Source organism: Mustela erminea, chromosome 6 (genome assembly GCF_009829155.1).
Source record: "Mustela erminea isolate mMusErm1 chromosome 6, mMusErm1.Pri, whole genome shotgun sequence".
Taxonomy (NCBI): Eukaryota; Metazoa; Chordata; class Mammalia; order Carnivora; family Mustelidae; genus Mustela; species Mustela erminea.
Window position 1 is genome coordinate 92,690,454 of NC_045619.1, and position 25,673 is coordinate 92,716,126.

Below are 25,673 nucleotides of genomic sequence, written 5' to 3' on the forward strand. Positions count from 1 at the left end.
TTTGAAGGAGCATCAGGCAAAACAAGAGCACTCCTCATCTCTCTAGATACTGTATATCCACTAGATAGCCCGAGTGTCGCCTCTGCCGCTCCACCGTGTGACGTGTTCACCATAAAGCATCAGACCTCGTGTGCACGCGAGTGTAACAGATGCCGTGGGCTCAGGGATGTCCTTGCACCCTTTTGCTTTTTAGCCTCACTAGAGTACCTAGAGAGCTAATGGATGTACATTAAGTGCATCATAAACGATCAACAAATTTAAAATATACTACTGGGGGGAAGGATTTCCTTTTTCTCAAGACCGAGGAGAAGGTGGCAGCAAACGCCTGGGTCAGGCTTCATCGAGACTTGACAACCAGAACAGTACAGTCACCCCCTGCCTCTTGTTTCCTTTCTTGCTTTGGAGACGCTGGGTAATGGAATCCCAGATTCCACAACAAAGGTGCTTGTGGGACAAGGGAGAAGGGTGTATGCATATCTTCTGTAGAAACTGTCCTAAAATTCCAGGAGCCCTTAGGGGAAGACATGGAATTTGGGGCAAAGGCAAATGCTGGGAAGAACACATGTCGACTACTACAGAACAGGAGACAGGAGGGAGGGTGATAGGAGGTCACAAAGGGCAAAAAAATGAGATGCCCACTCCCAGACAGACATCCTGCTAAAACAGAGCTTAGTTCTAAGACAAGGATACGTTATAAAGCAAGAAATAAGGTGAGAGAAAGGCCAAAGCAGAGGAGAAAGCTTCACGAGAAAGAGAGTGATGTTGGATTAAGAATTGAGAGTTGAGTAAAAGGTTTATTAGTAGTGCAGTCAACATCATGGAACAGCACATATAACACAACCAGCAACCCGCAGAGACACTAGTGCAAGGGGAGGGAAGCCTTAACTGAGCTTCCTGGTTCCGTCTCAGGGTGACAACAGGAGGGTATGGGCCTTGGTAAGGCAGGTGAGGGCAGAGGGGAGCGGAAGAAATGTAGTAACCAGACTAAGTATAGCAGCGATTTCAAATTCCTGAGCACAAGGTCCTGGAGCTTCCCTACTCCCTTCAAGCTGTAACCCTCACCCCACCCCATTCCCAGTGAAGCCATGTCCCAACTCCCCAGGCCCATAGCAAACTGGCCTGGAATAAGACTCCAGAGAAAGAAGCAGCTATTATATGGCCCTATCTCTTCAACCCCCCTCCCACCTGCTTATTAAAATACTCACACCCTCTATCCCTTCCTTTCTCTTCCTCTACCAGCCACCCTAGGGATTAAGGAATGTCCAGGTAGCCAAAGATGGAGCTAAAGTCCTTAGAGGGCATGGGCGAGGCCAGAGCACAGCCTGTACTCAGAGGCAAAGAGACATCACGTCTTTCCCATCTTGCCTGGCGCAGCTTAGAACCCAGTTCTGGATCTCCAAGGAAACCAGGGGTGGGGGGGTAGAAATGTCTTCAAAATTAATACTCTATAAATACAGAGGTTAGCAAGGAGACCCATGGAAGGGCTGGGAGCAAAGTTCTCCAGAGGGCACAGGCATCGATGCTGGACTGTCGTACCCATCACTGGAATAGAGGAAGCGCCTTGTCTCAGATGGGGTTATGGCGGGTTGGGGCAGAAAGGTTCAGCCGAGGACTCCCTTGGCCCTTCCTATATTAAAGCCAAAGGTTGTGCTGAAAAGGAAAAATATAAAACAGATCCCCCACCCCTGGCCCACCCTATCCAGAATCCCCAAAACAGGAACATCAAAAAGAAAGTTTTAAGCTTTGTTAATTTTTTTTTCTTTTTCCTTTCTTAAAAAAAAAAAAAGTAAATAAATTAGATTGCCAACAATGTGGCTGGGCTGGAAAAGTGGGGTAGCCATAACCAGGCCATTCTTTAAAAAAAATAAAGGGGAGGGAAGGAAATACGAACTAAGGAATTATCAAAATAACTGGTTAGAATCACAGGGCTAGAGAGGGGTCCAATGGAACTATTATCAAGTAGGCAGTGCCTACCTGATTTCAGCAAAAGCCAGAGAGCTGCTGCTTATTGGGCACATCCACCCCAACAGACTAATCCCCTACCCCCAACCCAGTCATTCCCTAACATTGAGAAAACGTAGGAAAGCAGAGCTCATCTGGAAAATTCCGGCATCCCAGCCTGCACACCTGCAGAACCAGCAGGAGCCTGCGCCCGGCAGGTGGGCTGGACAGGGTATTGCTTGGCACAGAGGTCCAGTCTTCCCGTAAGGGCCATCAGTTCCTGGTCTCAGAGCCAGTTACTGGCCTTACTGCATATTTCTAGGGTTTCGATTCCACCCTTACCATTTCTTCGGGATGTCTGCTCCCCAGAGCTGCCCTCTCATGCTGTTTAGTGTCAACAGGCCTGCCCACTCCGATTCCCTGGTTTTGGAGGAGGGGGAACAATCAGGTAGTCCTCACTCTGCCCTGATCCTCTAGAGAAAAGGAATTCTTTGTGCTTTCTAAAAATACCTAGAACCAGGGACCCTGGGCAGGAAAAGAGATATAGAGGTGGGGACTTTTCCCAAACTGACTAAAAATTTACAGACATCTTAGGGGAAGAAATTAAGCAAAAGGAAGAAATCTGGGTTTCCCACCTGAAAGGCTGAGCAGAATGCCCTGGGCCCTTCAGTGCCAGAAGAACAGGGAAACGGTGCGGCCCACATGTAGGCCACTATACTGTGGATAGGAGGGAGGGCTCAGAGGCCGGCTGCTGGAGTGATGGGTCTTCTGGTCTCCATCTCTTCCTGCTAGCCCATGGAGATCTCCTATATCTCTTCCACGCCATGCGCAAAGATCATGACAAGGCCCGGCTCCTGCACCATGTCGTCACCCATGTGCTGGTTCTCACAGGCCATCACAACGACAGCCTGCTTGCCAGGGATGCGCTTGGCCACATAGTTCTCATAGTAGCGCCGGTTCATCTGTCTTGTCTCTAGGGTGGCCAGACCCTGCGGCCAGCTCCGCTCATGGGCATTTTCAATCAGCTCGTTGACGATAGAGGCGGGACAGCCACTCTCCACCAGGGAGCGCTTGATTACAGCCTGGAGTACAGCATCTGGGGTCGAGATCATCCCTCCCCAGCGGGTCACTCTTGCGGGCTGCAGGGAGTTCACCCACCTGTGTGGACAGGGTGGGAGACGGTCACTCCAGCTCATTCCCCTTCTCTGCACTAGGCTTTCTCTCCTAATAGAAAGGACCACCCGCTCTGCACTCGGCCTAACCCTGATCTTCCATTTTCCTTTTTCCATCACTGGTTCAGAAACTCTATCTCTTCCCCTGGTTGGTCCCATGTGAGTCACTACTTGTCACTCACTCACCAGATTAAACTCTACAACTGAAGAGTTTGTCATTTTTCTTAAAAATCCCAATACTTAGCACCTATGGTGCCTGGCACAAACTAAGTGTTCAACAAATGGGTACTGATTGAAGCCCCAGTCTCTGTGCCCCACATGGCGCTATTTGCATGACATTTATTGATTCACACCTAGAATTTACAGGACTCCAGCACTGCAAGGGATTTTAGACTTTGTGTATGCTGCGCTTTGGATCACTCTCCTGGATTTGCATTCGCTCTCTTTGGATTGTAAGCTACCTGATGACAGCGACACTATCTCTTTCTTCGTGGCCCTCCTAGCCCTCCACAGCCTTTAATGCAGGGCTTGGTACCTGCAGGTACTCGCTAAAATCTGGATGGACTGCATCCTTGGGTAAGCTCTCCCTTCCATCCATCCAAAAGAATATGAGAGATTCTCTAGTGGGCTGAAAGTTATCCTCTTCTCTGTTCCTGTCCTTCATCCCAATGTCTGAAAATCGGTGGCCCCACCCAGCCCTCTTATTACCCTACTTCTGCCACTCCCCTGCTCCTCCTCCATTCAGGGCTCGGTGCAAGGACATGGAGCAAGTGACTCCGCATCCTGAGTGACACTCACTCTAGGATCTCGTTGTATTCAATTGTCTCCTCCAAGTTCTGCAGGTTGGGGTTGACGCTGCGGATAGCTCGCATGTATGCCTTTAGCAGCTGGATATCTCGCTTCTGTGGGAGCGAAGAAGAGTCAGAGATGATGGTTAGCGCAGACAACAAATCAAAGACAGAAGTCTGTCTTAGAAGGAGGGTGACTGAGGGATCTGAAGAACACCAAGACCTGGAAACTTCATGAAGATGGAGATGTGACGGTCTCATTCACTGCTCTATTCCTGGTGCTTAGCAGGGTGCCTTCTTAGAGGAGGCATGTAATAAATGTTAGGTGAATGAATGACACTGATGGGATGAAGGAAAGGGAGAAGAGCTCCAGGCTGATTCCCTCCCAGGCCACAGGCAGAGTATCCCCTTCCCTGGATGCACACACACCTGTGCAGACCTGCATGCTCACAGGGGCGCACCTCACCCCCAGTTACCAGCACATGTGCATGGCATGCGTGCGTGTGTGCGCACACACACATACCTATCTGTTACATATCTGTTTTACGCACTTATCTGCATATTAGGGACAGGCTCATGCCTATGTTCTCTGGAGCCCACCTGCTCGGCCAGCTGGTGTTTGTGCTCGGCTGAGGTCTTCTCCAGCTCTGCGATGCGCGTCTGCTGCTGCTGCACCACGGAGCGCAGGTGCTTAATGCAGTTGTGATTTGGCAGCTCATCTTTGGGCATCTCCAGCCTGCCACCCAGAGAAAAGCAGAACGGGAGCATTCAATGGGACATGTAGACAAAGGCAGGAAATTGATGAGAGGGCTTTCTCCTAGCCCAGATTTCGAATATGCAGGCCTTCCTCTCATTCCCTTCGCTTCCTTTTCCCCAGCTCTGCTCCCCGTTCCCACCCCGTACTCCTTTGCTCTCTACTTCTTCTGGGCCTCTTTCCCTTTCTAAGACAGTGCTTTATCTACTACATGGCTCTCCTATCTTCCTACAGATTCTGCCGGTACACTCATTCCTCCTGAGAAGCCCTAGATTCACGGCCTCAGCTAGCAGCATTTAATCAAATACTTCCCTGAGAAGCCCTAGATTCACGGCCTCAGCTAGCAGCATTTAATCAAATACTTCACACTCCAAAGAAAGGGAAAACAAAAACAAAAACATGGCAGGAGGAAATATGAGAAGCCTAGAAATTAGAGCAGTCAATCTGAAAAAGAGAAAGGGGGTACTGGGCTGACAGGGAAGAATAAAGGAAATCAGTCCTTATTATTAGCACACTGACTGGGAATTGTTGCCTCCTTCCCTTTATTAAAGCAAGAGCGCAAAGATCATAGTTGGAAAAGCATCACGGAAGTGAGATCTTGGGGCAGGGAGCCAGGGAGGCCAAGGACACTCCTTGCGTACATTCAGAGGAGACCTGAGCTGGTGGGCAGGGGATCTGGAGACGGCGAGTGGGGACGGGGAGTGTGGTTGGTGGCGGGGTGGGGGGAGGTCATAAACCGGAAGGCCCTTAACTGTGTGGGGCAGAGGAAGGGAAGCAATCTCACCCGCAGCCCTGCTCACAGGTCACAGGCCGTTTGGGGTTGTGCTCACAGTCACTGAGGTGAGACATGAGGTTGTCAAGCCGGACAACAGCACTACAGCCAAACACAGCGTTGTCGCAGGCGATCTGCAGCTTTGACAACATGTTCCGCATGATCCGAGGTACTGGGCGCAGGTGGGCGACCGTCACAACGCTACGGTCCACCGGACACGTCTGCTGCTGAGAGAACCATTGGGTGATGCAGGCATTGCAGAAGGCATGCTCACAATGAGGTGCCTAGAAGGAAGAGCAGGGCAAAAGGGGCACAAGAGAATTAGCCGGAGCTAAGAGCCTGAGTATGATAAGTCCACAAAGCCACTCAAGCTCCTGAGCAGCTGCCAGGACCACAGGTCCCCGGGGGGCACAGAAAAGTACAGATGTGCCATAGTCAAGGCACTGTGTAGGACAGGCTTCAGACAGATTTCCTGTGCTCAGGATTCCAAATGGATTGTGACATAAGACAAACAAGTACAAAGTTATATAACAATAAGAGGTATAAATAATATTCCAGGACAATAGGAGAGATGACATGAGGCAGTTGATTATTAATTGCCGACTGGATTGCATACACAGTAACTGCCAAAGTCCAGAGGAGGATGAGATCTTTCTAGGCTAGGTCAGTCAGGGCAGGTATTTATGGTAGAGGACATAATTTGATATGGGTCTGGAAGGATGTGTGGAGAGGACACAGGGAAGAGATTTAGTGCAGAAATACAATGTAAGAAAGCAAAGCAAAACAAAACAAAAGACTGGAACTCCTGGTGAGAGGTTACGAGTCCTCTCTGTAGGGGCCCAAGTTCCTATCTTGTGAGGGTTGATCTGAGGCATTGCCCTGAATCCTAATGGGAAGGACTAGCCTCCAAAATAGGGTCATTTTCTCACAGAATTACATTCTTTTCAGTCTCATAAAGATGGTATTTCAGCTTACTTTCTTGATAACTCAGATAAACTCTGAAATTAATCCCTCAAAGTTAGAGGATTCCCAGGCTTCTGTGGAGACACCATCTGCATGGGACAAACACAGCAGGCACTTAGTTGATGAATAAATGGCATGCCATGTCCCAAATACTCTGCTCGGTGCTTAAGATACAAAAGACAGGTTTTGCCTTCAAGATGCTCACAGACACCAAAGACTGGAAACGTAGAAAGACCTTGGAAGAAGTCATTCTCAGGGCACCTGGGTGGCTCAGTCAGTTAAGTGTCTGCTTTTGGGGGCACCTGGGTGGCTCAATGGGTTGGAACCTCTGCCTTTACCTCAGGTCATGTTCCCAGGATCCTGGGATCGAGCCCTGCATCGAGCTCTCTGCTCAGCGGGGAGCCTGCTTCCTCCTCTCTGCCTGCCTCTCTGCCTACTTGTGATCTCTGTCTGTCAAAAAAATAAATAAAATCGTTAAAAAAAAAAAAAAAAAAAGTGTCTGCTTTTGGCTCAGGTCATGATCCCCGGGTCCTGGGATCAAGGCCCATATAGAACACTCCACTTAGCGGGGACCCTGCTTCTCCCTCTCCTTCTGCCTGCTGCCCCCACCCCTTGCCTTGTGTGTTCTCTCTCCCCCTCTGTCAAAATAACATCTTGGGGGGGGGGGGAAGAACTCATTCTCAATGTCACTAATCCAACTGTCAGTAGACTTTTATTTTTCACTCAAAGACATATCTGAGTCTTTTCAAAATCTTTACAGACCCTATCTCCAAAAAAAAACCCCTAAATTTGTCCACTTTTCCCCATCTGTCCTGCCACTAACCCAGTTCAAGCTATCATCTCTCACCTTCATTATTGAGTATGTCTTCTGGTTGGCCTCCCTACTTCTACCTCACCGCTTTGTAATTCAGGCTACCTTCATCAGTCAGAGTGATCACCTCAAAATGAAAACTAGATCTTATCACTCCCCTGCTTAAAACTTTACAATGGTTTCTCATTGTGCTTAAAATAAATCCAAACTCCCACTCAGGACCTATAAAATTCTGCTAGATCTGGCCCTATGCCTCTGACCTCTCCTCACCTCACACCACGCTCCCAGCACTGTGTTCAGGCCATTCTGGCCTCCTTTCTATGCTTTGTTTACATCCAGATCACTTCTGCCCCAGGATCTTCACTTTTGCTGCTCCTCTTTGCCTGAAATGCTCTTCCTCTAAATTTCAGCATGAATGTCCCCTTATTATTCAGATCTCATCCCAACTGTCACGTCCCTCATGACCAGCCCATCGAATCCTGCCACCCCTACAAAAATATACAGAATGTGCTATGTTCTGTGTAAGAAAAGTTGGACAAATAAACTAATACAAAGAGTTAACTGTCAGGGTGGTAGGGATTACATGGGCTGGGACGAGGATGGGGAGTGTATGCCTTTTTATACTGTTTTGATTTCTGAACCATTTGAATTTACTGCCTATTCAAAAATTAAATAAATATGGGCGCCTGGGTGGCCCAGTGGGTTAAGCCGCTGCCTTCGGCTCAGGTCATGATCTCAGAGTCCTGGGATCGAGTCCCGCATCGGGCTCTCTGCTCAGCAGGGAGCCTGCTTCCTCCTCTCTCTCTCTCTCTCTCTCTGCCTGCCTCTCTGCCTACTTGTGATCTCTCTCTGTCAAATAAATAAATAAAAAATATTAAAAAAAAAAATTAAATAAATATGTTGGAGGTGGGGAAACTGCCTGGCTCAGAGAAGAGTACAACTCTTGATCTCAGGGTTGTGAGTTTCAGCCCCATATTGGCGGTAGAAATTACTTTTAAAAAAAAAAAAAATGATGTAGGGAAATCAGCATTCCTAGCACGTGCCTTCTACCCTTGGTATGTGGCTGCTGACCCGGCATCCTGAGGTCTGCCTGACCTGCTCCTCAGAAGGCAGGGGTGGGGGAGTGGGTGTGGCTCCTGATTTAGAATGTCACGAACCAACACTGACTTCTCCCCACGTGACTCACCTCAAATGACAGTGCCAGGGGAGGGAAGAAACTGACACAGCCCATGACCTCTTGACACCACCAGGAGAGCTTGCTACATATCCAGCCAATCTGCTTCTAATGGCAGTAGGCTGCAAAGATCTAGGCAGGGAATAGGTCCAGGGCTAGCGGCCACTGGAATGCAGTCTGATTTTCAGTCAACTTGGGCATCTGCGCTCCTTTGGGTGGTTGAAAACTGGAGTAAGAATAAACCCAAAAGGGGCGCCTGGGTGGCTCAGTGGGTTAAGCCGCTGCCTTTGGCTCAGGTCATGATCTCAGGGTCCTGGGATCGAGTCCCGCATCGGGCTCTCTGCTCGGCAGGGAGCCTGCTTCCCTCTCTCTCTCTCTCTCTGCCTGCCTCTCCATCTGCTTGTGATTTCTCTCTGTCAAATAAATAAATAAAATCTTAAAAAAAAAAAAAAAAAAGAATAAACCCAAAGGATCAAGTGGAGCCCCTGGGAGCTGTATAAGCAGTGAGTGGGGGAAGGGCCATGAGACCTCACTGACTAGTGTCCTGGTTTGGAGAATGGGATTAGGTCTAGCTAGCCAGGAGTGGCAGAGGATTAATTGGTATTTACAGAGGGCGGCCAATAAGAACCATGCAGGATGACATCCATGAATACTACTGCTAAGGATTCATCTCCCTCATTATACTTGCCTGTTAATCAGGAGTTTCTCCTCATACTTGCCCCAGGAAGACAGACTCTGGTCTGGCAAGGCTTGTAGAGAAATGACCTAGTGAAGGGGGCAGCTTTCATATCAAAATGCAGAGTACAAGGCTGCATCAAAAACTGGTTTTTCTAATAAATCCCAGGAAGAAAATAGGACAATACATACAGTTCCCACTCCCTGTTACTTAGTAAGTAGGCTGAAAAGGCCTGCAGGCAAACCGGCTGATTAAGTAAAACATGACATTATCTTGAGAGAGAACTTATCGGGAAAATCCAGAAGTTCACTCATAGCTAGGAAGATGGAACCTAGTCAGAGCCCCGGCAGAGGAAAGGAAGTTCCTGAGCTACTGTCAGAAGACAGAAAAAAATTTCTGACCAATGTACAAGTGGAAAAATCTCAGTCCGGCCTCGGAAAAATCTGGAGCACTGGACTTCTGTGGCATCTGCCTCTAGACAGACTCTGGAAGGTCCTGTTCCTTTCATAGCCGTCACTGCTCCTCTGTACCAAACCTCTAGTCTCTGTCCATGTGGCTGTCAAGGGGATCAGGGGAGGGGAGCCAGAACACAGTGCCTTCCCCATTGGTCCCATTGCCTATATTTTCTATTAGCGCCACTGTCTAGGGCCCCCACCAAAACTGCCATCAGACCAACTCACCTGGACTGGCTCCTCCAAGACCCCACTGCAAATAGGACAGATAAGGTCTTCGTCAACATCCCCCTGGAAACGGGTTACATCATACCCCATGTCTCATCACTGAAACCCAGGACCTGGAAGGAGCAAGAGAGGGGGGAAAAGCCAGTTCAAAAGAAGCCAGAAACGTGTGCCAATTTGCACTTACTGTCAAGATCCATTCATTTGTTCAACAATTATTTACTGAGCACCTACTATGTGCCAGTCATATGGGGAGGTGAAATCTGACTCAAGAAACTTAATCTAATGGGAGAAGATAATAAATAAGCATACATTTAAAATATGAAATGACAAATGCCTTGACAGGGCATTATAAGGGCAAAAAACGTGGATACCTAACCCTGGCTGGAAGGAAAGGGTGATTTTGGGAAGTTTTATGGGAGCAGGTGTCATCAAAGGACAAGCAAGAGTAGCTAGTGTTGGGGATGGGGGCAGGTAAGGGCATCAGCATTAAGGCTGTAAGAACATGAAATTGCACATTCCAAAGCCCAGAAGCAAGAGGACATATGATGGATTCAGGGAACTCTGAGTGGTTCAGAAAACGGCATTCAGAAAATGGCTGATCTGAAGGATCCAAAGGAGGGTGTGTCTAGATACAAGGCTAGAGAGGCAAGCAAGGGCCAGGCCACGAGAAGTCTTATGTAAGGAGTTTGGGCTTTATCCTGAAGGCTATGGGAAACCACTGAAAGACTTCAAAGGAATGATGCAATGAAAGTACTCTTCACTCTGTCAACACGGGTGAGATTGGAAACAGGAAGAACGTGTAGGCAGGAGAGAGACAGAGATAGTCTGAAGTTAGGTGGTGGTGATGAAGATAAAGAAGGGAGGTTCAGGAGAGAAAGGATTCAAAGAGCAGGGAGGTTGCCATGCCTCCTCTTCAGGCTTTCTAAGGGTTAAACCCAAAGAAGTCACTGAACGGTGACTGAAACCCTACTGTGGATTTCCAACTGGTGGGCTAGCTGCATTGAGGATGAGCACCTAATACAAGGACAGCCACACCACAGACCAGCCATCAGTTGTGATGTCCTAGAAAAGACGAAATAAGTAAGAGGGTTCTCGGCAATTTAGAATCACACTGTCTGACTCAAAAGGGCAAAAAGAACGGGACGCAGAATGACCTCACGAGGTCAGTGCAAGCTGAAGTACAGCACTGGATTGAGTCAAGTGACTGGATTAATCGGCTGCTATTCACTAGGCATGTGACCTTGGGCAGGCTATATGAACTCCCTAAGTCTATTTATTTTTTTAAATAGATAAAATGGGTATAAATAATAACAGAAGTGACTTTCACAGAGTTATCCACAAAGAGATGATGTATATAAAACATTGAGGGCCGCTTGGTTGGCTCAGTCATGTGAGGGCCCAACTCTTGATTTCAGTTCAGGTCGTTGTCTCGGGTCATGAGATCAAGCCTTGCGGTGGCCTCTAAGCTCAGGAGGAAATCTGCTTCTCTTCTTCCCTCTTTCCCTTTGCCCCAACCTCCAGCAGCACATGCTCTCTTTAAAATATATAAATAAATCTTAACAAAACAAACACATTTAGCAAAGTGCCTACTGGCCCATAGCAGACACTCAACATACAATAGTAATCACTATTTATATGCATGTTTAATTTCTACTACTTGATTAAAAATTCCTTAAGAGCAGGGGCGCCTGGCTGCCTCAGAGCACGTGACTCTTGTTCTCAGGGTCATGAGTCTGAGCCCCACGTTGGGTGTAGAGATTACTTAAAATGAATAAAATTAAAACTTAAAAACAAACAAACAATAACTAAAAATAAAAATTCCTTAAGAGCCGAAACTTAGGTTCTACATCCAATGTAGCACCAAGCAGAGTTCTTACATGTCACTAAAATGTTTGGTGCATTCATATGCTGCTTTCAGTAGGAGCTTCCAGCAGTGAGAGCATATAATCTCCTATTTCACCTAACATCCCATTTTCTGTAAATAGAACTGGTTTTCATTTAGGAATCACAGCCTGCCTCCTTGTGGATCCTCCTTGTGGACAGTGAGAGTGATGCCTGGCACTTCTGTGGAGCTCTCAAGGGTGTCTTTCCCTGAGGACTGCATAGCTGGTAGAATGTATAACCCAGAGTGGTCAGAGATCATTTCTGCCATTAATGAGGAGGGTCTATTTATAGAATGAAGGCAATAATGAAGAAAGCAGAGCTGAGCGGCGCCTGGGTGGTTCAGTCGGTTAAGTGTCTGTCTTCAGCTCAGGTCATGATCCCAATGTCCTTGGATTGGACCCCACGTGGGGCTCCCTGCTCAGTGGGGAGCCTGCTTCTCCCTCTCCCACTTCTCCTGCTTTTCCTCTCCCTCTCTCTGTCAAATGAAAAATAAAATCTTAAGAAAAGCAAGCAAGCAAGCAAGGAGAGCTGAGAGAATTCAGATGAGATCATTTGAGGTCCTGCACTCCCCCATGCCTGAAGCCACAATCACCTTCTGAACACAGTTACATGAGCCAACAAATTCCCTATTCTGTGTAGGCTAGTTTGAGCTGGGTTTTTATCTCTTTCAACTGAGAAAAATGCTGGGGACGCCTGGCCTGTTCAGTTGGTAGAGTATGCGATTGCTGATCTCAGAGTTGTGGAGTATGAGCCCCACAGTGGGTGTGGAATTACTTAAAAAACAAAAAACAACCGAACAAAAAAAACCCAAGCCAAACCCAACAAAACAAAAATAATTCAGTAACGGCTAACAAGGCTAACGGGTACAAGAAATTCCTCTATCCATTTTATACAGGAACAATGACACCCCATGACACTGCTTCATTTATATTGACCTCTATCACTGCCATTTCTCTATACACTTGTTCCTCCTTTTTTAGGGCCTAAAGCTTATAAACAACCCCTCTGAAACTGTCACTGTCTACCACCTTGGCCAGACTATATCACATATAAAATGGGGTGGGGAGAGGGTACCTACCATGTACGTGTCTCCCCTCAGACCTCTGATCTGTTCCAAGGCCAACATGATAGGGAAAAAAATGGAAGCAAAGGATATAATTCTCTTGAATCTACAGTGATGGATCAGGATGAGTACACAAACAGTGATACTGAAGACCTAACACAATAAAATGTAAAACCCAGAACCAAGGTCCCTGTGAGTCTCCCTGTCGCACCTCACTGAACTGAACGAGGATGGAGGTAAGAGAGCAAGGGTAGCCCACGGTGTCTTTGGTCTGTGTACTGCAATTACGAGGAGCTGCAGTGGGCCCCATGGCACTGGTGCCCCTGCAGCAACACTCCTGGGCTTGTGCTCCTCTCTCATCTGTCTGGCTCTGGTGGAGCCTTAGTGCTACGTAGCACTCCCCCCCAAGCTACAGCTGATTGGACAAAGGGTTACCCTATCCAAGTGGGGCCAATGGAGCCTATCCCTGAGAATTTATTTGAGCTGAACTCTAAGAAAATTAAGTTAGTCTTTCTCTGGTTGTCATATGGACTGAGGAAGACAAAAATCTACAGATGGAAAGAAAAGCTTGGAACAGAGACTGTGAGAAAGGCTCAGATAAGAGCTGGAAAGAGTCCTGAGGCTTCAAGTACCTAGTTTGTTCCCAAGGCCTTCCTGTCTTTGGTTTCTGTGAAACATCGTAGTATCCTCTTCTTTTTTTTTTTTTTTTTTTAAAGATTTTATTTATTTATTTGACAGAGAGAAATCACAAGTAGATGGAGAGGCAGGCAGAGAGAGAGAGAGAGGGAAGCAGGCTCCCTGCGGAGCAGAGAGCCCGATGCGGGACTCGATCCAGGACCCTGAGATCATGACCTGAGCCGAAGGCAGCTGCTTAACCCACTGAGCCACCCAGGCGCCCCGTAGTATCCTCTTCTTGTTTATGTTACTTTGAGTTGGGTTTCTCTACCTTACAGCCAGAAGAATCCTGGCTTCTACAATAGCAAAGAAATAGCATATTAATATCAGAAGTCGGACAGTGAAGGATAAATTAAGAGCAATGTTTTTCTTTAATCTTAAACCTGTTTAGCCAAAAACCATACTGTAAAACAATCTACATAGTATTCACTTAATAGACATTTACTGAGTACTATCTATACATCAATAAGCCTAATAAAACCTAGTTGCTGTGAGGTAAGTGAAGAGGAGGAGAAAGCACAAGATACTAGAGGAACAAAGAGGGAGTTCTACCATCGAAAAGAATGAAAACTTGCCATCTGCAATGATGTGGATCAAACTAGAGTGTATCATGCTAAGCAAAATAAGTCAGTCAGAGAAAGACAAATATCTCGTGATTTCACTCACATGTGGAATTTAAGAAACCAAGCAGATGAGCATAGGGGAAGGGAAGGAAAAATAAAGATTAAAAAAAGAGGGGAAAGGCAAGCCATACGTGACTCTTAACTACAGAAAACAAGCTGAGGGTTGCTGGGAGGTGGGCAGGAGATGGGATAACTGGGTGATGGCATTAAGGAGGGCACATGATATGAGGAGCACTGGGTGTTATATGTAAGTGATCATCACCAAATTCTACTTCTGAAACCAATACTACACTATATGTTAACTAACTTGAATTAAAAAAAAAAAAAAAGGAGTTCGAGATCAGACTAGGGATGGTCAGAAAGACTTCCCAGAAATATCTCTCAAAATATGTCTAGAACAAGGGTTCACAACTATAGCACTAGAGGCATTTGGGCTAGAAAGTTCCTTGTTGTAGGGGGCTGGCCTGTGCACTGAACAATGTTTAGCAGCATCCCTGGACTCTACCCTCTTGAAGTTGGTAGTAATCCTCGAATCACGACACCCAAAATGTCTCTAGACATTGGCATATATCCTCTGGGGAACTAAATCACCCGTGGTTGAGAACCACTGGTTTAAAAAATGAGCTAGCATCATGGAGGGCATGGGTCTTCTAGGTAGATAAAATAGCATGAAGCAAGAAGTCGCTAAGAGTTTGTGCAGAGATATGCTGAAAGAAGTGCAGAGAGGCGGGCAGGAGCCAAGCACTGAAGGCCCTGGGACATTTCACCAGACTTAGAATTAACCTGAAAGCTATGGGAGGTACCTGAAGGATTTCCTTTGTTGACATATATTTATATGTTTTAATCTTTTCTTTTTGGTGCCTGGGTGGCTTAGTTGGTAAAGCATCTGCCTTCGGCTCAGGTCATGATCCCAGGGACCTGGGATTGAGTCCCTTGTGGAGCTCTCTGCTCAGCGCAGAGTCTACTTCTCTCTCTCCCACCAGCCCTCTGCCCTGCTTGTGCTCTCTCTCATTCTTGCTCACTCTCAAATAACCACAATCTTTAAAAAAAAAAAAAAAAAAACCCAACTTTTATTTTGACAATTTCAGACTTTCTGAAAAGTTCCACAAATAGTAAAAAGAACCCATATACCTTTCATCTAGATTCCGTAAATGTTAACATTTTACCGCATCTTTTATAATCCCTCTTGATATACATGAATAGACAAAAAATTTTCTGAGCTGCTTGAGAGTAAATTATATCCTGGATGCCTTTTTTTTTTTTTTAAAGATTTTATTTATTTGACAGACAGAGATCACAAGTAGGCAGAGAGGCAGGCAGAAAGAGAGGAAAGGAAACAGGCTACCTGCTGAGCAGAGAGCCCGATGAGGGGATCGATCCCAGGACCCCGGGATCATGACCCGAGCCGAAGGCAGAGGCCTAACCCACTGAGCCACCCAGGCGCCCCCTGGATGCCTTTATCCCTGAACTTTTTTACTGTGTATTTCCTAAAAAGAACACTCTCTGGGGTGCCTGGATGGCTCAGTCGGTTAAGCATCTGTCTGCCTTCACCTTGGGTCATGATCCCAGAGTCCTAGGACTGAGTCCCACATTGAGCTCCTTGCTCAATGGGGAGCCTGCTTCTCTCCCTCTGCCTGCCGCTCCCCCTGCTTGTGCTTGCTCTCTCCCTCTGCCCTGTCAAATAAATAAGATCTTTAAAAAAACAAAAACAAAAAAAACCACCACAATAAAATTCTCTTATATGATAGTAAAATTAGAGAAATCAGGATATTAACATTGACAGGATACTGTTATTTACAAAACCTCTTCCAATTTTGCCACTTGTCACAATAACCTCTTTCAGCAAAAGAACATTCAAGACTATGTATTGCACTGAGTTGCCAAGCTTCTTTCAACTTATTTTAAGATTTTATTTACTTGAGAGAGCGCATGTGGAAACAGGGGAGAGGGGCAGAGGGAGAGAATATCAACCGGACTCCCCACTGAGCATGGACTCTGCATGCAGGGCTCAATCTCATGATCCTGACCCAGAAATCATGACCTGAGCCGAAATCACTCAACTGACTGAGCCACCCAGGAGCGCCTTTATTTATTTATTTAAAGATTTTATTTACTTGACAGACAGAGATCATAAGTGGGCAGAGAGGCAAGTAGAGAGAGAGAGTGGGGAACCAGGCTCCCCACTGAGCAGAGCCTCTCCCCCATGAGGGGCTCCATCCTAGGACCCTGAGATCATGACCTGAGCTGAAGGCAGAGGCTTTAACCCACTGAGTCACCCTGGCGCCCCTATTTTTTTTTTTTTTTTTTTTTAGGGGCACCTGGGTGGCTCAGTGGGTTAAAGCCTCTGCCTTCAGCTCAGATCACGATTCCAGTGCCCTGCGATCGAGCCCCCATATCGCGCTCTCTGCTTGGCTGGGAGCCTGCTCCCCCCCCCCCCCTGCCTGCCTCTCTGCCTACTTGTAATCTCTGTCCAATAAATAAATAAAATCTTTTAAAATTTTTATTTATTTATTTGACTGAAAGAGAGGTCACAAGTAGCCAGAGAGGCAGGTAGAGAGAGAGGGGGAAGCAGGCTTCCTGCTAGGCAGAGAACCCAATGCGGCACTCGATCCCAGGACCCTGAGATCTTGACCTGAGCTGAGGAGAGGCTTAATCCAGGTGCCCCTTTAAATTCTTTTAATCTGAAGAAATTATTAACACTTTTGGGTCTTTCATGATCTTGATTTTTTAAAAAAAAATTTATGTTTTAAAGATTCATCTATTTGACAGAGAGAGTGCTCAAGCAGGGGGAGCAGCAGGCAGAGGAAAAGGGAGAAGCGGGCTACCTGTGGAGCCCAACACAGGGCTTAATCCCATGACCCTGGGATCAGGACCTGAGCCAAAAGCAGAGGCTCCACCCAGTGAGCCACCCAGGTGCCCCACCCTGAATTTTTTAAGAATACAGCCAGTATAATGAGAAGGTCTTTCAGTGTGGGTTTGTCTGATGTTTCCTCATGATTAAATTCAGGTTTCAAATTGGGCAAAAATGCCACAAAAGTCAGACTGTAATCTTAACGTATCAGGAGTACATGTTGATTTGCACCTTTCCTAGGGAAACTAACTCTGGTTAAGTGTTGCTGGCAAGGTTCTCTACTGTAGAGTTACTATTTCACTCCTTTGTAATTAATAAGAAATCTTTTGAGGAGATTTTTTGAATCCTGAAGGGTTAAGAAACTGACATGATTTAAAAAAGAAACTGATGTGATCGATTTTCTGTTTCATTCAGATAATTCTGGCAACTGTGTAGAAAAAGTAGGGGGTAGGGAAGATAAGGGAAAACAAGGCCTCTTTAGGAGGTTATAAAAATTCAGATCAAAAAAAGTATAAAGCCTCAAACCAAGGCATTTAAGAGAAACAATCTATATTGGTTTAGGAAGTAATTATTTACCACAATAAGAATTTCAAGAAAAAGATCAGGATTAGGGAGGAAAGATAATGATACTAATTTTGGACATGTAGAGTTTAGGGTACCAAGTACAAATTCTGAAGAGGGTAGCAGACATTAGGAATTCTGAAAGGCCACACAGGGAAATTACACAGAATAAAAGCAGAAAATGAGTGTTCAGGGTAGGGGGCAGTGCCTAGATGGCTCAGTCGGTAGGGCGTCTGCGTTTGACTCAGTTCATGATCCCAGGGTCCTGGGATAGAGACCCAGGTCAGGCTCCCTGCTCAGCAGGGAGTCTGCTTCTCCCTCTCCTTCTCTTCCATTTGTTTTTTCTCTCTCTCTCAAACAAATAAATAAAATCTAAAAAAAAAAAAAAGAAAGAAAATGAGAGTGGGTCTGAAGAATACAGAACGCTGGACAGCACCGATTCTTTATTTTTTTAAATTAATTTTTATATTTTTATTTATTTTTTTTAAAGATTTTATTTATTTATTTGTCAGAGACAGAGGGAGAGAGAGCGAGTGAGCACAGGCAGACAGAGAGGCAGGCAGAGGCAGAGGGAGAAGCAGGCTCCCTGCCGAGCAAGGAGCCCGATGCGGGACTCGATCCCAGGACCCTGGGATCATGACCTGAGCCGAAGGCAGCTGCTTAACCAACTGAGCCACCCAGGCGTCCCAATTCATCTTTATATTTTTAAAAGATTTTATTTATTTATTCGATAAACAGAGCAAGAGAGCACAAGTAGGGAGAGGGGCAGAGGGAGAATCAGATTACCTGCTGAGCAAGGCACCTGACAAGGGGCTTCACAAGAGACTCGATTCCAGGACTCCGGGATCATGACCTAAGTTGAAGGCAGCTGTTTAACCGACTGAGCCACCCAGGTGCTCCACTCTGCTTTGTTTCTTAGCCTTCTTTTTTCCACAAGTAATATATGACTACATTCCCATTTTACAAGACTCAGAGAGGGGCGCCTGGGTGGCTCAGTGGGTTAAAGCCTCTGCCTTTGGCTCAGGTCATGGTCCCAGGGTTCCAGGGTCCTGGATTGAGCCCCGCTTTGGGCTCTCTGCTCAGTGGGGAGCCTGCTTCCCTTCCTCTCTCTCTGCCTGCCTCTCTGCCTACTTGTGAGCTCTGTCAAATAAATAAATAAAATCTTCAAAAAATAAAAAATAAAAGACTCAGAGAATATAATTATTAGCCTTTCTTCCCACTTTCCTCTCCCCCATCCATTGCTGGGTGTACACTCATTCTTTCAATGTGCCTTCTCTGTCATACACAGATTCTTGTATGGACAAGACAGACAAAATCCCTGCTCTCATGTAGTTTTATGTTCTAGTGATAACAATTTCTAGGGGCACCTGCATAGCACAGTCAGTTAAGTGTCCAACTCTTGGTTTGGACTCATGTCCTAATCTGGCTGCAGAGCCTGACATGGGTCTCCATTATAGCCACCCAGGCAAAATCCTGCTCTCATGTAGTTTTATGTTCTAGTGATAACAATTTCTAGGGGCACCTGCATAGCACAGTCAGTTAAGTGTCCAACTCTTGGTTTGGACTCATGCCCTAATCTGGCTGCAGAGCCTGACATGGGTCTCCATTATAGCCACCCAGGCACCCCGCCTGAGATACTTTAACGATAATATTTAAAAGCAAACTAAAAAAAGAGCCTGCCCCCACCACACCTCAAAAAAAGACTGAGAGTTGGGGGCACCTGGGTGGCTCAGTGGGTTAAAGCCTCTGCCTTCGGCTCAGGTCATGATCCCAGAGTCCTGGGATCAAGCCCCGGCATCGGGCTCTCTGCTCAGGAGGGAGCCTGCTTCCTCCTCTCTCTCTGCCTGCCTCTCTGCCTGCTTGTGATTTCTGTCTGTCAAGCAAATAAATAAAATACTTAAAAAAAAAAAAAAAAAAAAAAGGCTGAGAAGGGCCTGAATGGCTCAGTGGATTAAGCACCTGACTTGGGCTCAGGTCGTGATCTCCAGGTCCTGGGATCAAGCTGGCTTCAACTCTGCTCAGCCGGGAGTCTGCTTGTCCCTCCAACTCCCCCCATCCCACCCCCACCTCTGCTCACAGGCACTTGCGCTCTCTCTCTCTCAGATAAATAAATGGGTAGAGTCTTAAAAAAACAAAACAAAACAAAAAAAACCTGAGAAAGATTGATTAGATGAGAGAAAATCCTGGAGAGAAGAGCCTTGTAAAAGTCAAGGAAGTTGGAAGGGGACTTTTTGTTTAATAGGTATAGAGTTTCAATTCTGCAAGATAAAAAAGTTCTGGAGATGTTTCACAACCACGTGAACATACTTAACATTCTGAAATACACACTCAAAAATGGTTAAGATGGTTAATTTTGTGTTACTTTTAAAAAAAGAAAAGGATTTTGTTTATTTATTTGACAGAGATCACAAGTAGGCAGAGAGGCAGGCAGAGAGAGCGAGAGGGGGAAACAGGCTTGCCGCTGAGCAGAGAGCCCGACGCGCGGCTTGATTCCCAAGACTCTGGAATCGTGATCTGAGCTGAAGGCAGAGGCTTTAACCCACTGAGCCACCCAGGCGCCCCGTTACATGTTTTTTTACCACAATAAAAAAATCAAGGAAGTGGAGTGCTTGGAGGAGGGAAGGGAAGTGTCAAAAGCTGCAGTCAAGTCTGATTAAAAAAAAAAAAAAGAAAAAAATGGCCAGGATGTGGGACCGGATACCAGGGCAGAGCATGGCTGCCTGCAGCTGGGAGGCGCCATGAGGAGCAGCTGTAGTGGCTCACAGAGGTGGTCCCAAGTGAGTAAGACGGGAGGCAGAGAGGCAGGGATGCAGAGAACTCTGCCCAAAGCTTGATTTCAAAGGAAGGGAAAGAGTACTACCCTAAGGATGATAAGAGCTTGAGGAAGTGGGTTGTGAGGGGGTCGTTTCCTTCCAATGAGAAAGGCCCCAGGATGCTGATATAAAGAGAGGAGAATGCTAGTGAAGCGGGAAAGGCAACAACAGGAGAGAATCCGGTCACTGAGCCAGTGGTAGGCAGGAGGCCTGGAATGAGGTTCAACAGGAAGAGGGACACCTCTGAAGCAGGAAAGAAGAATGGTACTAAAAACAGTCCACATAGGTTTTCAAAAATCATGTCAGTAAACCTTAAACAAAAATCAGATGATCTCTGATTCATTTACATGACCAGGAAAGTGTATAGTTGAGTGATTATGGTAATGCAAGCCCATTTGATGGAATAATGTATCTATTTTAAATGATGCTTATGAGGAATACGCAACAGAATAATGAAAGGTACATATAGAAGGACACAAAATTGAATACTGAGCTGTTTAAGAACACCATATATTTATAAATAATCCATACATAAAGAGACCAGAAGGAATGACCAAAATGTTACCAGTGGTTTTATTTGGGTGTAGGATAAGGATTTTTTTTTCTACTTTTAGTTACCAAAAACTTTAGTAGATATACATTTTTTTAAAAGTCATAATTCAACTTTAAACAGTCTTCCACATTATGGAAAAAAAAACATATACTTCTTAAATTTAGAAATTATTTGAGAATAAAAAATACAGAATGTTCTTACTTTTGAAGTACAGTAATAAAAGAGGACAGAATTTGGTCATACTGGGAATCGTCTCCCATAGACCTGGTTAAGAGTCTTATGTTTGCCTTTAGAGTTAGAATGGACTTTGAGAGACCATGTGGTTTAACACCCAGGGAAGGAATCTTCTCCACAGCACCCAAGAGTCAGTCACTCCATGCTTAGACACTCCTGGGAAAGGTCAAGGATGTGGCAAGAGCACAGATGAGAAATATTTATCTAGCCCAGACTCATTTCTCTCATAGCATTCTAGAATGTCTATGTCCCTCTAAAACAGGGTACCCAGAGTTCCACATGCGGACTGACCAATATGGATACCTTTCCGGGGCGCCTGGGTGGCTCAGTGGGTTAAAGCCTCTGCCTCCAGCTCAGGTCATGATCCCAGGGTTCTGGGACCGGGCTCTCTGCTCAGCAGGGGGCCTGCTTCCCTTCCTCTCTCTCTGCCTGCCTCTCTGCCTGCTTGCAATCTGTCTGTTGAATAAACAAAAAATCTTAAAAAACAACAACAAAAAAAAAAACACTTGCAAGCTCCACCAAATGAGCCTGCCAGGAGCTCCTGCTTTTGGTACCTTTGTTTTTTTAAAAGATTTTATTTAATTAATTTATTTATTTTAAAAGATTTCATTTATTTATTTAATTTATTTATTAGACAGAGAGAGGGGACACAAGCAGGGTGAGGAGCAGAGGGAGAAGCAGGCTCCCTGCCTCAGATCATGACCTGAGCTGAAGGCAGACACTTTATGACTGAGCCACCAAGTCCCTGCTTTTGGTACTTTTTTTTTTTTTTTTAAAGATTTTATTTATTTATTTGACAGAGAGAGAGATCACAAGTAGGCAGAGGCAGATAGAGATGGGGGTGGGAGGCTCCCTGCTGAGTAGAGAGCCCGATGCGGGGCTCGATCCCAGGACTCTGGGATCATGACCTGAGCCAAAGGCAGAGGCCTTAACCCACTGAGCCACCCAGGCGCCCCTGCTTTTGGTACTTTTAATTCACTCAGTGTTTTTTGTTTCGTTTTAAAATATTTTATTCCTTTATTTGACAGAGAAAGAGAGCACAAGCAGGCAGAGAGGCAGGCAGAGGGAGTAGGAGAAGCAGGCTCACCACCAAGCAGGGAGCCCAACGCAGGGCTCGATCCCAGGACCCCAGGATCATGACCCGAGCCGAAGGCAGGCACTTAACCAATTGAGCTGCCCAAGCGCCCCTCACTCAGTTTTGCTTCTTTTTTTTCCTACTTCTTCTATAATATTTTAATTACCTAATTAAATAATAATAAAGTAAAAAATAATAATAATGAAGTCAACATTTATACAGCATTTCTCTACGCTAAGCACTATTCTAAGCATTTCTTATATATTAACTCATCTAATTTTTACTACTCTGTTAGTTACTCTCTGAGGTTGGGACTGTCATTACCACATTTTACAGATGAGTAACAGATGCACAAAGGTTAAAACGCTTGCCTAAAATCATACAGCTCACAACTGGTGGAGACTGATTCAAACCCAGGCAGACTGGCTCCAGAGCCCAAGCTTTTAACCACCATGCTAAATTCCCTCTCAACTGGAAAAAATGCAAGCTGCAAAAGGCATGTTGTATGAATAGTATGGTCCCATTTTTACAAGAACAATTTAAAAAATAAAAATTACAGGTGCCTGGGGGCGCCTAGGTGACTCAGTTGGTTAGGCATCCAACTCCTAATTATGGCTCAGGTCATCTCTGGGTCGTGATGCTGAGCCCCGCATCAGGTTCTGCACTTAGTGCAGAATCTGTTTGTCCCCTCTCTCTGTTCCTCCCTCTGTTCAATCTCTTGCTTTCTCAAATAAATAAAATTGTTAAAATTTATTTAAAAATAAATTTTTAAATAAAATCTTAAAAAAAAAATTGGGAGTGCCTGGCTCAGAGATTACTTAAAAATAAAATCTTTAGGGGAGCCTGGGTGGCTCAGTGGGTTATAGCCTCTGCCTTTGGCTCAGGTCATGATCCCGGGGTCCTGGGATGGAGCCCCGCATTGGGCTCTCTGCTTAGTAGGGAACCTGCTTCCTCCTCTCTGTCTGCCTGCCTCTCTGCCTACTTGTGATCTCTCTATCTGTCAAATAAATAAAGTCTTTAGAAAAATAAAAATAAAATAAAATCTTTAGGGGCACCTGAGTGGCTCACTTGGTTGAGCAACTGCCTTTGGCTAAGGTCATGATCTCCGGGTCCTGGGATCAAGCCCCATGTCCTGCTCCCTGCTCAGCAGGGTGCCTGCTTCTCCATCTTCCCTCACCCTGCTTGTGTTCCCTCTCTCAATTTGTCTGTTAAATAAATAAAATCTTTAAAAAAAAAAAAAAAAGAAAAAAGAAAATCTTTAAAAGAAATAAATAGGGGCGCCTGGGTGGCTCAGTCATTAAGCGTCTGCCCTCGGCTCAGGTCATGATCCCAGGGTCCTGGGATGGAGCCCAGTGCCAGACTCCCTGTTCAGCACGGAACCTGCTTCCAGGGAGCCTGCTTCTGCCTCTCCCTCTGCCCTGCTCGTGTGGTATCTCTCTCCCTTGTGCTCTCTATTGCAAATAAATAAACTTTTAAAAAATCTAGATGCTAAAATTTTACTTGGTTTTTTAAATTTTTATTTTATTTTATTTTTTAATAGGCTCCACACCCAGCATGGGGCTTGAACTCATGACCATGAGTTTTAGTGTTCCATGCTCTACCAGCTGAGCCAGCCAGGTGCCCCACCAAGATTTTACTTTTGATCAGGTTATTTATTTCTGCAAGATTTAATTAAAAAAAAAATCAGTTATCCTTAGAGCAAAGGGCAAAAATTAAAATAACATTTTCCTTTTCTCCCTTGTTGCTACGGGGCAATATAGAAAGCAGGCCTAGAGGGGCGCCTGGGTGGCTCAGTGGGTTAAAGCCTCTGCCTTCGCCTCAGGTCATAATCCCAGGGTCCTGGGATCAAGCCCAGCATGGAATCAGGCTCTGCTCTGCAGGGAATCTGCCTCCTCCTCTCTCTCTGCCTGCCTCTCTGCCTACTTCTGATCTCTGTCTGCCAAATAAATAAATAAAATCTTTAAAAAAACAAAAAAAAAGCAGGCCTTGCACTTTCCTTCATTTTATTTTATTTTACTTTACTTTATTTATTTGTCAGTGGGAGAGCACAAGCAGGGGGAGTGGCAGGCAGATGACCCCAAGATCATCTACAGACTGAGCCTGTGAGGCGCCCCTGTACTTTACTTTTTTAATTTATTTACTTATTTATTTGCACTCCTTATTCATTTCTTTTACAATAGACTCCATGGAGCCCATCATTGGGCTTGAATTCATGACCCCAAGATCAAGACATGAGCTGCAATCAAGAGTCAGACACAACCAAGTGAGCCATACAGGCGCCCCTGCACTTTCAATATACCAACGCTAACAGTATTTTCTTAAGGAGGAATACAGATTCTGAAACTTACCTTAATGGGGTCTCAGGAGATCCCATTTCCCAAAATAAATAGCAGAGAATTTGTCTCTCCCGGCAAAAGGATGGCCAGAGGGGGAGGGAAGCCACTAGTCAGTGTTAAGAGCTGCAAGGTTCCCACCATAAAGTCAGCATTTACAAAACTACAGACATGCTAAGCATTGTTCTTTCTAGTTTTATTTATTTATTTGTAGTAATCGCTACACCCAGTGAGGGGGATCAAACTTACAACCCAGAGATCAAGAGTCACATGCTCTTCCACCTGAGCCAGCCAGGCACCCTGGCATTGTTCTAAATCAAAACCCCCTTTATCAGTAGGGATTCTCCTGTTTTATCTACTCTTACACAATTGCATTCTTTCAGGGGTGCCGCCTCAAGAATTAAGGGGAAATTTAGATTTATAATCTGATTAGGGTATTCCCTATTTGTCATCTATGGGAAACAAAAGTCTTAAACAACCTTGGAAGCCAGCTCTCTGCCCTGCCTTGCCCTGCCCCCAGGCAGAGAGTCAACCTGATGGGCTAGGCTCCTTGATGATTCCTTCCATTCTCTGGGACTCTCAACACTGCCATGGGGCAGTCAGAGGAGCAGGTTATCATTCCAAGGGGGGAGGCATCACAAGAACTCAACTGCTCACTGCCCTGGGGGTGGAAGCTTTAATAAAACTAACACTTTAGGGACCTCAATAGTCATAGGCAATGACCATAACCACTGGAAGCAGTTTCCTTGAGTTGTAGAATAGAAGAAAAGGCCTTCCGAAGGTTTCACCTGAACTAAGGAGCACTGAGGTGTCCCTTCAGGCTGTTCTGCCAACCTCCCTGATTTGAACATCCCAAACCCAACCTGAAGACTGCATTTCCAGCCTTCTTTTCTATAGGCCCAGAATTCAACAAGGTAATTACATTATTTTATTTCCTTACTGTCACACTGGGGTCTCTCTATATAATCCTCTCTATATAATCCTTGTCACTATTACCATAAAGTGCAAGGGCTTTCTCAGATCCCTTTATATACCCTTTTACCTTGCTGTTGAAGTTGCTTTCTCTGGTCTACCCCTAAAGAGAGCCAGAAATTCAAAACAAATTGTTGCTAAAGGAACTTAAACATTTATCCTCCCTTATTCACAGTTTCTTAAACCTGTGTACATATGTGCAAACCATGCACCTTGTCTTTTTTAAAAAATTTTTAATTTTAGGGGCACTTGGGTGGCTCAGTGGGTTAAGCCTCTGCCTTCAGCCCAGGTCATGATCTCAGGGT

The 25,673-nt window shown here is 45.6% G+C and overlaps 1 protein-coding gene across 5 annotated transcripts in view; it reads right to left on the bottom strand.

Moving 5' to 3' along the window:
• Positions 1-243: 243 nt before the first annotated feature.
• Positions 244-25,673, bottom strand: part of RNF41 (ring finger protein 41) — a 30,629-nt gene continuing 5,199 nt past the window's right edge. For 3 of the 5 annotated variants that reach the window (XM_032348615.1, XM_032348613.1, XM_032348614.1), the window contains 5 exons: positions 9,732-9,844; positions 5,440-5,711; positions 4,502-4,637; positions 3,912-4,015; positions 244-3,099 (listed from right to left, as the gene is read on the bottom strand). In XM_032348615.1, the coding sequence (XP_032204506.1) occupies positions 2,748-3,099; positions 3,912-4,015; positions 4,502-4,637; positions 5,440-5,711; positions 9,732-9,821 (954 nt within the window). In that variant the 5' untranslated portion in view covers positions 9,822-9,844 and the 3' untranslated portion in view covers positions 244-2,747. Of the gene's footprint in view, positions 3,100-3,911; positions 4,016-4,501; positions 4,638-5,439; positions 5,712-6,728; positions 6,746-9,731; positions 9,845-25,673 lie in introns of those variants that run through there. The other 2 variants (XM_032348617.1, XM_032348616.1) reach the window with 2 other exon arrangements.